Source organism: Mercenaria mercenaria, chromosome 5 (assembly GCF_021730395.1).
Source record: "Mercenaria mercenaria strain notata chromosome 5, MADL_Memer_1, whole genome shotgun sequence".
Taxonomy (NCBI): domain Eukaryota; kingdom Metazoa; phylum Mollusca; class Bivalvia; order Venerida; family Veneridae; genus Mercenaria; species Mercenaria mercenaria.
In genome coordinates this window covers 22,021,296-22,035,913 of record NC_069365.1, presented here as the reverse complement: position 1 = coordinate 22,035,913, position 14,618 = coordinate 22,021,296, and the positions used below count along the sequence as shown (strand labels likewise).

The window sequence follows — 14,618 nt, the reverse complement described above, 5'->3', positions numbered from 1 at the left end:
CGAAATTCAAATTATCAAAATGTTGAATTTCGAGCTGGGGTTGAATTTCGAGCCAGTTCGAAGAGCGAAATTCAAGTTATCAAAAAGTTGAACTTCGAGCTGGCTTGAAATTCATCCCCAGCACGAAATTCAACTTTTTCTAAAATCTGAATTTTGATCTTCGAGCTAGCTCGAAATTCAACCCAAGCTCGAAATTCAACTTTTTGATAATTTGAATTTTGATCTTTGAGCTAGCTCGAAATTCAACCCCAGCTCGAAATTCAACATTTTCTAAAATCTGAATTTCAATCTTCGAGCTGGCTCAAAATTCAACCCAAGCTTTTTAATAATTTGAATTTCGATCTTCGAGCTAGCTCGAAATTAAACCCCAGCTCGAAATTTACCTTTTTGATAATTTGAATTTCGATCTTCGAGCTAGCTCGTAATTCAACTCCAGCTCCAAATGCATATTTTTGTTAATTTGAATTTCGATCTTCGAGCTGGCTCGAAATTCAACACCAACTCGAAATTCAACATTTTTTAAAATCTGAATTTCGATCTTCGAGCTGGCTCGTAATTCAACTCCAGCTCGAAATTCAACTTTTTCTAGAATCTGAATTTCGATCTTCGAGCTGGCTTGAAATTCATCTCCAGCTCGAATTTCAACTTTTTCTAAAATCTGAATTTCGATCTTCGAGCTGGCTCGAAATTCAACTCCAGCTCGAAATTCAACTTTTTGATAATTTGAATTTCAATCTTTGAGCTAGCTCAAAATTCAACCCCAGCTCGAAATTCAACTTTTAGATAATTTGAATTTGGATCTTCCAGCTGGCTCGAAATTCAACCCCAGCTCGAAATTCAACTTTTTTCATTGTCTGAATTTCGATCTTCGAGCTGGCTCGATATTCATCCCCAGCTCGAAATTCAACTTTTCGTAAAATTTGAATTTCGATCTTGGAGCTGGCTCCAAATTCAACCCAAGCTCGAAATTCAATTATTCTTAAATCTGAAGTTCGATCTTCGACCTGGCTCGAAATTCAACCCCAGCTCGAAATTCAACTTTTTATAAAATCTGAACTTCGATCTTCGAGCTAGCTCGAAATTCAACCCCAGCTCGAAATTCAACTTTTTGATAATTTGAATTTCCGTCTTCGAGCTAGCTCAACTCGAAATTCAATGTTTTGATAATTTGAATTTCTATCTTCGAGCTTGCTAGAAATTCAACCCCATCTCGATATTCAAGTTTTAGAAAATTTGAATTTCGATCTTCGATCTGGCTAGAAATTCAATTCCAGCTCGAAATTCTATCTTGAATTTCGATCTTAGAGCTGGCTAGAAGTTAAAAGCTAGCACGAAATTGATATTCAATGTTGAATTTCGATCTTCGATGTCAGTGCCAACTTCTCGATGCTCGTAATTAGGCATAAAGTAAAATGTAAATTTGTTTGTTTTTCGTGAATATGGAATATCTCATCTCAAAGTGAGAAAATGTTCACATTTTCACTTGCGCTACGCGCTCATGAAAATATTTGAGATATTCCCACTTCTCAGTGAGATATATTTAATTTTCCCTCAAAACAAACACATATCCTCTATATATATATATCTATGTTTATCTGCGAAAAAAAAAACATGTAAAACTGCACAACTCCAGGAGAGACAGGTATGGGCTCTTAGCTTGTACTGTTTAGGATTACGGATGGAAGTCGGTTGTCCAGGAAACTCTTAATCAATTTAAGGGTTTCACCACGTATACCATAGTTATGCATTTTAAACAGGAATTTCTCATGGCTCACTTTATATCAAATGCTTTGCTGAAAATCTTATAGTATCAGGTCAACCTGCTAAAATAGATATAAAACAATAAACATTTCTTGATGTGTCTTTATTTTATTTTATTTGAGGAAATACAATTTTACCTTACTTTTCAGCTGTTTTGAGTAAAGAAGAGTTATCTCCCTTTATATTTGTTTCTTATTCAAGTATCATAATGGATATTAAATGTCAAAATGAATTATTTTACTGTATTAGCAATCATTATTTATGATCAGGTCAGGTTCTAAAGTAAGTAAATAATAACTTCAGTATGGCACTTTTTTAAGCATACCACCTCATAAACCAATCATTCACACTTGGACGCATGTATATGTTCAGGTATTTGGCAACTAAATCAAGAAAATAGACATATTTTATAATCTAATGATGCATTTAAAAACAAAATTGGATCGAGGGGCCCAAAACACCCCTCATCACACATGGTCCTTTACTAGTATTCAACGAACTCACATCACCAGTAGTTTTAATGAATCAGACTCTTTATACAACAAAGATGCAAATAAGGATTTATTTGGCAACTAAATATTAAATGCATAAATACAATTAAACACTTATTAAAAAAAAATCGGAAATCTTAAGGTATGTAACATAGTTTCTTGTGTGATATGAAATGAAAATTAAAACTCATATTGTAAAGATAACTTCATCGCCGTTTGAATACATCTGCGGATGTCTCTAAATTGCTTTTTGTACTTTTAGCATGTGTAAATGTTGAGTTCTGCTCACCCGGGGCTAGAGGGCGTGGACGGTAGAATGCATTTCCACTACCGTCCATGAACAGGCTCAATCAAACCGAGCCTGCAACATTTTCTTTTCTGCCGTGTTGAGCGACCTGTGAAGATTCTACTGTTCTCTATTTTATTTGGGGTTCAGTGTGAATCACACGTATTTTATGATTACTTCCGTAAGTACACAATATGCTTATCTAGCAAGTGAACTCTGAACTACATGCACATGATAGATGCTATTTTAAGCTAAATAAAATATTTAATTCTAAGAAAATGATATACTCAAAATAAGTAATAAGCATTGAAATAATTTTTGACTCATGAATCCGATTATAGATGCCGAATCATATTGGACGCCATCCTTATTCTGAGTAATTAGCCCTATTCCCACCCACGATGCTTTGTTTAATGGATATTTACGTCTCTTAAAACTGATTCTTCATCGTAAATCCTCAAAGCAGACTTTCCCATGGTACTTAAATACAAAACCTTTAACTGATAAAGTGTAAATAAATAAATGAAAATCTAGAATTCTGTCCATAGGACACAGATGTCCCAACATACTGTTCCATCCTTTATATAGCAAATCATATAACCTAGGGCCATAGCAGCTGAAACAATATGAACAGAAACTTTCCTTCCTTCCTGGTCATCTGCATACCAAGATCAGACAAATAGTGTTTGAGGGGTTGGCTACACACGACTTTTCTCCATATTCAACATAGCAAAATGTATCAAAGGGCCATTACGATGGTAAAACTATTCACAGAAAAAAGTCTTTCCTTTATGGGCATCTCAACATCAAGCTTATTTATCTGTGAAAATTTGAAACAAATCAGACTAAAAGGAGGAGTTAAACACACAATTTGTTTTCTTTATACTCTACATAGCACATCCATCAAAGACTTATAACTGTGGTATAAATAGTCATAGAAAAAAAACTTCCTTTATGGTCATTTGCTCATCTAGTTTGTTTACCTGTGAAAGTTCGAAGTATATCAGGCTAATTAGACACAAAATTTCGATACCCTCAGAGCAGCAACGCTACATACACCCATGTAAATGCATGAGGCTATAAAGATAGGCAAAAAAAAGTATTTGAAATTTGTTTGTTGATGACATGAAAGTATAACATGATTATTATCATTCATGAGTGGAACGAGTCTTGGGTCGTACTAGGAAACTATGATATAATGACAAGGCTGTCATGAAAACACATACTTACTATAATACTTTTAGTAGATTACCTAATGCTTATAATATAAATGCGATTTATTATAACAAAAACAGGCTCTCTTACTTTATAACGCCTTTGCTGTAATAATCAATTTGAATGACGAGGTTCAAAGAAAAAGTAACCTTTTTACATGTATTCTATGTCATGAAATTGTTTGCTGCTTATCATTACTCAATGTGACATTAAGCACACACATAATGAAGGTCAATTATAAAGTTCCAGATGTTGATTTCAAAATCATTTATACATACAACTGTACATATACTCGCACAATCTAAGGCAAATAGTAGCTCAGTTTAAAAGGAAAACATTTTTCTATTCTAATGATACTAGTAAGCAAATTGTACATGTTATTTAAGGCCTACATCTTTTCATGAAGTCGTAAAAATGTACCCCACCTACTTCTGACTTATACATATACTAATTTGTACAAAAGTGTATGCAAAATGAATAATTTGGAAATTGGCACCTGTTACTTGATAATAATAATCTCTGTTTAGGTTATATTGTAAAGTATTATTAATTGTGATGGATAGAAAATAACATGTTAATCATTCATTTATGAAAACAATATTTTCAGAATCAAACATTTAATTAATTTGGCCATTTCTTTTGATTAAATTTGCAAAATGTTTTGATAATTTCTCTTTGCAAATTCATATCAAACTGACCGAGATCTATTCCAAACTCAGTTCTGTAGTTTGCAAATATATTTCAACATATGAAAATCTCGGTTAAGTATCCTTTAATACTTTGAATATAAAGTCAATTTTATTTTTGATTTGTTAAAGCGAGAATATTTCTGTCCTTCAAGTTACAATTAACAAAGACATTTGCCTTATACAAGTACCTGCCGCATTCAAGGAAACGTTATCAAAGAAAGTCGATGTTTATGGCCTGTTTTCCTATCTATGGCTTCCACGACAATTTCTGTTCCAATAAAAGTGAGAGCAACTAATATCTCTCAATCTAAGGCGTCACTTTGATCAGAAATGTCAACTGACATCTTTCCAACGAAAAAACAACCCTGATCTGTGTAGATTGGATTTGGCTTTTCAGATGCATATAAAGATATTTCCATCTGCGTTTGAGATTTAAATTGGAGATTATACGCATGCCAGACTTGCGGCTCTCCGGCTCTTACCCTCTGATTTATTTCTACATGTTTGCTTAATATGTTTCGACAAACAACACCAACGTCCGTCTTGAGACGTCTGCTCTCTGGATGATGTCCTTCAACGAAAGTATCGAACGAACTGACTCCGTACGTGTATTTTAGAACGCGTTCAGTTACAACTTTTGGTAAGTGACCGAAGATTAGGGCCCCTTTAAGAATGGAATATGATTCCTCTCTAGGAATGAGAACTTTAATATTGTTGAATGCGGACCTTACAGCGTCCTGCAATACAGAAGACTCCGAAAGTCTTCCCACCATAAGAATTGCTGTAATATCCAAATCCCTTGATAGTATGCTTCGGACCAGGTCTATCGTCTTGTCAACAGAAATGTGAAACCATGATTTCGAAATTTCAGGCGAAAATTTGATTTTGTCTTGAACCAAAGTTATATCATCTGTAAATCTTGAACGGCTAATGATGTTTGATAAACTACCTTTGTTCAGCCGATGCATCGTGTCTCCTAGCGACTGTGGGAGCCTCATCCTGACTGATGTGTTTGCTGCAGCAGTAATTGCCCTTTTTGTAACCTCAAAATCCCTCCACAAATCACACCAATCATCCATATTCTCCATCTTAAACTGCAAATAACCATCTTCTGTAAGCAAATCGGTTAACAGATTTTCAAATTCTTCGTCAACAGTTGTACCGCCCCATCCACCTCCACAAGCAGCATGTACTTCCTTCACACCGTTATCCGTATCTACCTCATGCACGGTTATATCGATAGTTCCTCCTGAAAGCACACATTGGAAGTGTGACATTATCAAATTTACTTTACAAAGAAATCTTATATGCCTAGTAACATGGTTATTTCATGATATGTAGGTTGTTTGTTATTTAACATGCTCTATTTCTTTACATAGTTTTGTATTCAGGTTGCTTATCCATGTGGCAAATATGCATGCTTTTTTCATGGTTAGGGGTAAAAAGTGGGAAGTTTGGATGAGGTACTAGGTCAATTGTCACCTAAGCCTATCAAAAAGTCTTTGCGGAGTTGTCTCCATTTTTTCAAAATATTTCATCCGGGATCATTTTTTTCAGCTCAAATAACTCATTTACAGGAAATGATATTTTAATAATTTTTTCATTTCTTGTATTCTGATGCAGTTAACTTCACATACATATAATATAGATAGCTCCTACTTGAAGTTTGTATTTTCATTTACAATGCCTATTTTATGTCTGATCGGGTGGCCTGTTTTCTTTTACCCCACATGACCCAGATTCTAATTGTACCTTGAAGTCACCAAGAAAACGTCATGACAAGTTCTCATGGGTTTCAAACGTCTTTAGGCCAAGTTCCAAACTGGGTCATGTGCAGTAAAAAACTATGTCACTAGGCCAGATCAAGGAAAATTTGGTCTCTAAAGTGTTAACTGGATTTTACTTTGATCTGACCTAGTGACATAATTTTGACATCACATGGCCCAGTTTCGAACTTGGCCTATAGATGTCTAGATTATCATCCTGACTAAGTACAAAATAACAAGGTTTGACGGCAATGCTTATAGGAAGAACGTGTGACCATACAGAAATGTTACACCTTACTTTACCTACTATACACACATGCACAATGCGATTTTCGCGGGCAATTTAGCCTAATATAATATTGGAAAATAAACTTTGAAATTAACATATCACTATCCTACACATACCTCCGGCATCTAGAACCATGTACCGTGTCCAGACTTGAAACGATGAAATACTGACTCCAGTGTTGCATACAGTAGCTTCGACTGGTAGATGACAACAATACATTGAAGCTGCTTCGGGTTCCAACGCTATAGTTAGTCTTCTCCTTTCGATTCCAGCCTATTTATAAGAATTAGACATTTAAAAAGTTAAAACACACTGCAAATGTATTTCAACCAGTTCAAATTTAACTAAGTATATTTTGTAAATAAGGTATCAAAATGGATCTTTTTAGCTGTTCGTTGATATATTATTTCAGTCATTAGAAAACTGTCGCTGTTCAGTATTCTAAGGCTATGACTTTTAACTTAACTATTAAGATTGACGATACCTAGAGGGGATTACTTTTATTTACACTGTCCCGTGCCTTTGGAACATGGTGGGGGTAAGAGTGAGGTTGGGTGCGCACCATAAACCGGTTTAGGCTCTTCAGTGGTGTTTTTGCCACTGACCGTTCCAAGGCGGTGCCCCACTGTGTTCCATTGTTTGTTCGTTTTGTACTTATGTGTTGGTTTTGTGTGTGTGTACGTGCTTGTGTCTGTGTATGGTGTGTGCGCGCGCGTGCGTGTGTGTGTGTGGTGCACGCGTCTGCGTGCTGGGGGCTTCGTTTTGTGGAGGCTGCGTATTTGGCGCGTGGCATTCCCTGTTTGATATTTGTCTTTGTTTTTTTTATACTGGCACAAATCAATGTTTTAGTTTGTGCCTCTTGTGTTGGTTACCTTTATAAAACATTAAGACATTTATCTTACCGAAAACATAACGCCTACAATTAGGTTACATTTGGCGTCTTGTTAGGGTATTCATCACAATTAAAAACATATTGCTACAATTCAGTGTTGAAAAGTCAAAACAACGGCAAGACTCTTATAAAAAGTCGAACAAACGATGCAATAAAGCGCCATGGTTGTCCTAGACACTACATTTGAATTTCACAGCAGCTTAAAAGTTTGTTTTTTTTTTGTTTTTTTTTTTGTTTTGGGTTTTAACGCCGTTTTTTAACAGTATTTCAGTCATGTAACTGCGGGCAGTTAACCTAACCAGTGTTCCTAGATAGCTTTAAAGTTTATCATAATATCGCCTAAAATACAATTGTATCAATTTATTTCTTGACAACCATGTTTTGACGAATCAGATAAAATAGAATTAACTTAACATAATGTCAGCAACGAAGACCATTATCACCTTTCTTTTTATGTGACACAATACAAAAATGGAATTGGAACATTCTGGGTAGCGGTTCATTCAAAACAATTTGTAAAATATTACAAAACCCAACCAGAACCTTAGGAGCATATGTTGTTTGAATATTTGTTGTAGCTCTGGTGGCCATGGTTTTAGGGATTTCGAGTAATTTGAACTATTTTAATAATCCATTTCTGAAGTTTTCTTCTCTCTTGTCAACAAGATTTCTATGTGAAATGCATTTCAATTACATTCGAATAAAATCACCAAAGAAATAGCTTACTCCAAGTATTCTATGCTCAGGTGAGCTAAAATTTCAAATACGACAACTGTGGTCAAAACTAGAAGTACGAAACGGCGGTGATGATATATCCAATTCACTTCGCTAGTTAATTGTTTAACTTTTGGCTTTTCATAGTCGCGGTTTTGTCGAAAACCTCATACATACAGATTTGATTTTGTCCCTAAATCACATCACAAAGTAATCAAAATGAGAGCTAAAGGCGAATAATACCACAAGACGCCTCTTTGATACACGGTAAGTAATATATTGTGACCAAGGCTTCTGGCCTTTCATTGTGATCTTGACCTTGAAGATATTGCTGTACATACGGGAAGTTAACAATTGATGCAAGGATGAAAATCCATCTAGTTGATAAGAAGATATGGAGCGGACACAAAGTTGACTAGAACTGTCACAGGAGTGACTCATACCCTCACCATAAGGTCTTGTCACAGAAGAATGGCAACCATAAGAAACCTTAAAAATACTTAGAATAATATAAAATGTCAAAAAAAGCTCAATATTTAAAAAGACGTTTACTCGTCTCTGGAGTACTTCATCCTGTGCTTCCACATATAAGTAATACTAGTATAGTTATGTGCCCTGGATTAGGGATGAGGTAAATATAAAAAAAATCTCTAATATTAGAGATACACTAAAAGTGACTTACCGACCTATGTTACTACAGAAAAATGTATTTACTTTTTGTATAGGACTTATAATAAAAAAGTTAGAAACATACTGAATATTGAAAATCTAAAAATGGAATTTCTAAAAATAGACTAAATCCTGGAATTTAAGGGGAAGAAACTCAGTATAAAAGTTAAAAAAGGGTTACTTCCCTTTGGTTCTAAGCCAATCAGAATGACATATAGTGAAAGTACATCAAAATTAACCTTACATTCTTAGTAAAAGGGGACATAATTCAAGACAAATTGGCGTCAGAGTACCATGCACCTTGTGTCACATGATGTGGGTGATGAGGCGGAACATCTGTTTTAAGTTTGAATAAAATCCATTCAGTAGTAACATCTATTTTAAGTTTGAATCAAATCCATTTAGTAAAAACTGAGATATAGTGAAAATACATCAAAATCAACCTTAAAATTAAAGTAAAAGGGGACATAATTCATAAAGATTTATGTCAGACTTAAGCACCTTATGTCACATGATGTTGGTGATGTGGTGGAACAATTATTTTAAATTTGAATAAAATCAATTTAGTAAGCACTGAGATATAGTGTACATCTTAGATTTTAATCTTGATGATTTTATATATACATCAAAGTTTGAATCAAATCCATTTAGTAATAATCAGATAATAGATTTCGCGACGCGACCCGAAATCACCTTATACACACTTTGGAGCCACCTTTGGAACCAGTTTTAAGTAACGTCCTATGATAAAGTCTGAGTATTTCGTATTGTTTACGCATGCGCAATCCTTTTTGACGTGAATCGTCATTTTATAAATTATCTTCCCTTTACAAGGAGTTGTCCTCCTTGTCCGCCACCTTGAAAATCAGGCGATCGTCCAGGTATGTCGATGTCTGTAAACATTACCCCGTTTGGATTATCCTATGTAATCCGTGCTCCACCCACTTGTTTTTTTATAGGTAAAGGGTCCAAATTCTTCGACCCCTTTTGGGGACCGGAAGTCCAAACCGGATGTGGTTCTAGACACTAGGGTGTCATAGCGGAGGATCAATCGAAGGGTTTTTACCTGGCCCGTGTCATTTCCGGTAGATCCCTTTCCCTATGTTCAAGCTCAAAACCTAACTTTTTTATTGTTGGTCCGATTTTGAAAATTTCAACGGATTTTCATAGTAACATGTCCTTTCTAGGGTAGGATCCCCCTTGAGAATTCGGTAATACATCAACACTAATCTTAAATTCTAAGTAAAAGGGAATATAATTCAAGAAAAATTGGTGTCAGAGTTATGCACATTGTATCACATGATGTGTGTGATGAGGTGGAACATCTGTATTAAGTTTGAATCAAATCCATTCAGTATTTACTGAGATATAGTGACAATACATCATAATTAACCTTAAATTAAATGTAAAAAGCGGCATAATTCATGTAACATTGGTGTCAGAGTTACGCACCTTGTGTCACATGATGTGGGTGATGAGGTGGAATATCTATTTTAAGTTTGAATTAAATCCATTTAGTAATAACTGAAATATAGTGAAAGCGCATCAAAATTAACATTAAATTCAAATTAAAAGGGTGCATGATTCATGCAAAAATTGGTGTCAGAGTTATGCACATTGTATCACATGATGTGGGTGATAAGGTGGAACATCTATTTTAAGTTTGAATCAAATCCATACAGTAATACATGAGATATAGTGAAAATGCATTAAATTAACCTAAATGTCTTATTAAAAGGGGGCATAATTCATGAAAAATTGGTGTTAGAGTTATGCACCTTGTGTCACATGATGTGAGTGATAAGGTGATAAATTTGTTTGAAGTCTGAATCAAATCCATACAGTAGTAATTGAGATAATAGATTTCGGGACGCGACGGGATATACCTGTATACCAGTATATACGCAAATACCAGTAACTGGTATTCATACATTTTTTTTAAATTTACTATGTGAAATTTACAATAATGCCATAACTTTTACACCTTAATCGCTGCTTCTCTCATGAACTGTTTTGCGCCATCTGTCCAAATGGCAGGTACTGTCAATACCCAATTCATGTCCTGCTTTCGTACGCCTCCTAAAATGCTTCTCTGAACAGCACTCAAAAGATCGTCCTTCAAAAATCTGATACTCATTGCAAACACATCAAGAGCAGGAAGAGAGCGATTCATTACATCTTCAATCGTCATGTTTCTGTTCAGTTTCTATTAAAAATAAATTAAACAGTTCATTCATTAAGAGTTGACATAGAAACGGTGACAGGTACATGTATATTCACTTTTCCTGAAGCATTGAAGCAAGCCTACATTTCGTTTTATTTTCAATCGGTTTAAACTACATGTTATACGTTTTAGAGAATCAACGATCTTTCTGACAAATTATCACGAACAAATTCTCTCTGAAAAGCTTTTTCCTGAAGTATAATTTCTACACATCCTCCAAATCGATGGGTTGAATTTTGAACACATAATGATGTCAATCGCGGTAGTAAATACATGCTCACCAAAAATAGGAAAGAAGTTAATTAAAGATTCGTCTCAGAATGATTGATGAGAATGTACAAGTTATAATGTGGCTGCTGATACTATATTAATTTACATGGTGAACGGTAAATAAGTCTACAATTTGTGGCTCTATTGCGAGGATTTTATTTGTCTTCTTTTGTTATAGTTTCGTACTATTGCGTTCTACAGCGGTGGTCATGACAATTTCTTTTCACAATCACTACATACGTACAAATCACTTCACTTCTATATCAGTCTCACACTGATGACGAAACAAGTTTGTTTTCTACTTTGAAACTGCTACTGTCTACGTATACCTCTTTGATGGAGTCAGAACTGGTTAGTCACCTGCGTCATTTGTATAGTTAAAACTGTACATGATGTGTACTGCGACATAACAGATTTACTGAAGCATAATGGATAGATGGTTTTAAAAATAATACCTCTCCAATCTTTCTGCATAATGACATCTTGAAACGGCGGAAGTAATAGTAGTTCACATGTTCCCCACTCTCAGTTAAATCCCTGTATCTATCTTCGGCATCATATCCAAAGGCTTCTACTGTTTGTCCGTCCGGTCGAATCAAAATGCATGTAGGTGTTTTTTCAGTCTGAGTGGAACCCGAATTCCAGTATTTAGAATAAGCTTTTGTTCGATCAACTTCAAGGTCAGTCCGGAGAGAGTAAGCCCAACCAGAATATGTAGTACCGAAATCAATAGCTGCCACTACTGCTGCATCATGCACCTATGAATAAATATAATCTCACTGTAATTTTTGTCCAGAGGATCCGGGAAATTCTCATTTAACAGAAATCGCCTATTAATTGGTGTTTCCAACTATAATAAACATGTTAAAACTTTGATAAAAATACAAAGCTAATCAACAAGCATTTTAACTACGTTTAACAATTCTATGCCTTTGTGTTGTTTGAATCTTAGTTCAAAGTATGGACATAGCCGTTAAGTAATACGTTTTTAGTACAGTGCAACCTCTGCAGAGCAACACCCTTTGGGAAACGCAAATATTGACCTCTGTTGAGAGATTGTTGCTCTAATTGTTGAATTAATAGTAAAATTCCGCTATGGAAAATTTTGATGATGCTGTTGTGGAGAGGTTTTTGCTATAGAGGGCCGCTCTGGAGATGTTGCACTGTATACACTTACTGAATGGCTTGCCGGCCAATACGAAAAACTATTGCCCAATGTCTGAAGAACCGAGAGTCAAACGTTTTTAGTGTTGGCCGACAAGTTTTTCAAAAAATGTTTTCATACATGACATCGGATAAAGGTTCAATAAGCTTTTTATTAGGTTTTAACTTAAACCAACAAACATTAACCTATTAGCACCAATCATGGACCGTTTTAGTGTTACATATCTGTGTTATAAGCATGAGTTGTGTCAGTGATGCCTTAAGCCAGTATCTCTGTCAACATAAACATATTTATTTTCATCATCATGTAGGAACTGCTAAAACAGAGCCGTGTATGATAAAATGCAATAGTGTTTAAAGAGAATATCCATATCACTATTATGTTCGACGGTATATTTTTAGTTGTAAAAGTAAAGTTGTAACCCAAGCTTGCAACTTTCGGTTTAAACTGCATTGTGAGAACATAACAAATTTCACACAATTTAGTAGTACATGGTCAACATCACGGCTGCTAATCGAGCAATTCGAACACCATCGGTGCTCCGCTTTAATGGAATACCGGCTCTCCGTAAAATGATTTGCGCATGAAGTATAGGCAAATGTATGGTCAGTAGCTTCTGTTTTCTTTATTTTTGTTATAGAATATCAACATTTGGGTGTCGTAGTCTGACCTGTTTATAAACAAAGACATATCCTGGAATACACATTCTTAATTAGTGACAGAGCATGTGATATTAGATGAAAATTGTGCAGACATGATTACCAAAACATCGCCTAAATGAACAAAAGTATCGTACATAAATGTTGTTTTCTTTCTCAATTCCTGTCAATTACAAAGGAAGTTTTTGCAAAACAAAAAAGAAATAACATGTTACACTGTCGTTTGTTGCATAATATCTTATTTATTTGAAGTGCAAAGACATGGATCAAAATGGGCCAAATGCATTTAATGCTCAAAATGCGGCACCGGAGATAGAACTGCGTATAGAGTGAAGTCATAGGTAAATTCCATTCGACTTTGTCTATTGCTGTTTAATTTTAAGTATAAACGTGGGTGTGAAAAAATATCATTTTTCTTTTAAGATATGTTGATTGTTTTTTTTTTCTAAATTTAAAAGCAGCCTTTTTTTGAGAATTTGAATACATACGATCTAAAATTGATTGTTATATAAACGTGTTACATTTCACATTTCAGTTTTATATTTCAGTGATAAATTAATGTAGAAAAGATTGAGAAGTTATTTTCGTAATATCAAAACTTCATTTGGGAGACCTTCTCTGGTAAATACACCAAGAAGTGCCTCTGCTACCTTTTCTGAATCAATTTGTGGTAATGCCACTGCTTCTAGATATTGTGTAGCATAATCTTCAACTGTTAATATATATCTGCTCCCGAAGTCAGATGCTTGTGCGATCGGTTCTATTAAGTCTATGGCTTCTATGTGGAGGGATCTTAAATTACTGGCATTTCTCCTAAATGAACCTTTTTCTAATCGGCCATTAGAAATAGTCTTTTGGCATGTATCACAAGATCGGCATCCAACGTCACTTGTAATACCCGGCCAATAGAGACTGGACTTTTTCCTGTCTTCTGTTTTCTTGGTTGATACATGTCCTTCAACAAAAGACTCATGAGCAAGTTCAATAACTCTTTTCCGCATATTTAATGAAACAACTGTTTTGTCTCGTAATCATAAGGCCCTTTCGTCTGAATGTAAATCCTGTACAACACTCCACTTCTTAAGGCATATCTGTATTTTTCACATCCTTCGGTTTCGAACATATCTTCTTTTGTTGCTAAATCCCACAATTTCTGCAATGTTTTATCTTCTTTCTGTGATGTCTTTAATGTCCCCACGTTGACGTTGGTATCACAAGGTTTTGGAGTGGAGAATCCAGTGCTTTCAATGGTAAGTCTGCTTTTCTACACTGTACTCTTGTCAATACTGTAGCTACTGATTTATCTACATGTTTCTTTATTCATTTAGTATCAGGTTTGTTGAGTACACCAGGAACATTTTCCAATGACTAAACCACACATAAATGAATTTGGTACATTACAATACGGTATTTCAACCCAGATTTTCGCCACAGGCACAACTTGGCATCCCCGTCATCGGTGATCATGACTGTTTTTTTGTCTAGAAATTCATTCACTAATTCCCTTCTTACAGCTGCTAATTTGCAT

General features: G+C 35.0%; 1 protein-coding gene across 1 annotated transcript in view; it reads right to left on the bottom strand.

Moving 5' to 3' along the window:
- Positions 1-1,864: 1,864 nt before the first annotated feature.
- Positions 1,865-14,618, bottom strand: part of LOC123556610 (heat shock 70 kDa protein 12A-like) — a 50,833-nt gene continuing 38,079 nt past the window's right edge. The window contains exons 3-6 of the mRNA XM_045347481.2: positions 11,722-12,024; positions 10,757-10,978; positions 6,614-6,770; positions 1,865-5,691 (exon numbers count right to left, since the gene is read on the bottom strand). Of these exons, the coding sequence (XP_045203416.2) occupies positions 4,745-5,691; positions 6,614-6,770; positions 10,757-10,978; positions 11,722-12,024 (1,629 nt within the window). The 3' untranslated portion in view covers positions 1,865-4,744. The remainder of the gene's footprint in view (positions 5,692-6,613; positions 6,771-10,756; positions 10,979-11,721; positions 12,025-14,618) is intronic.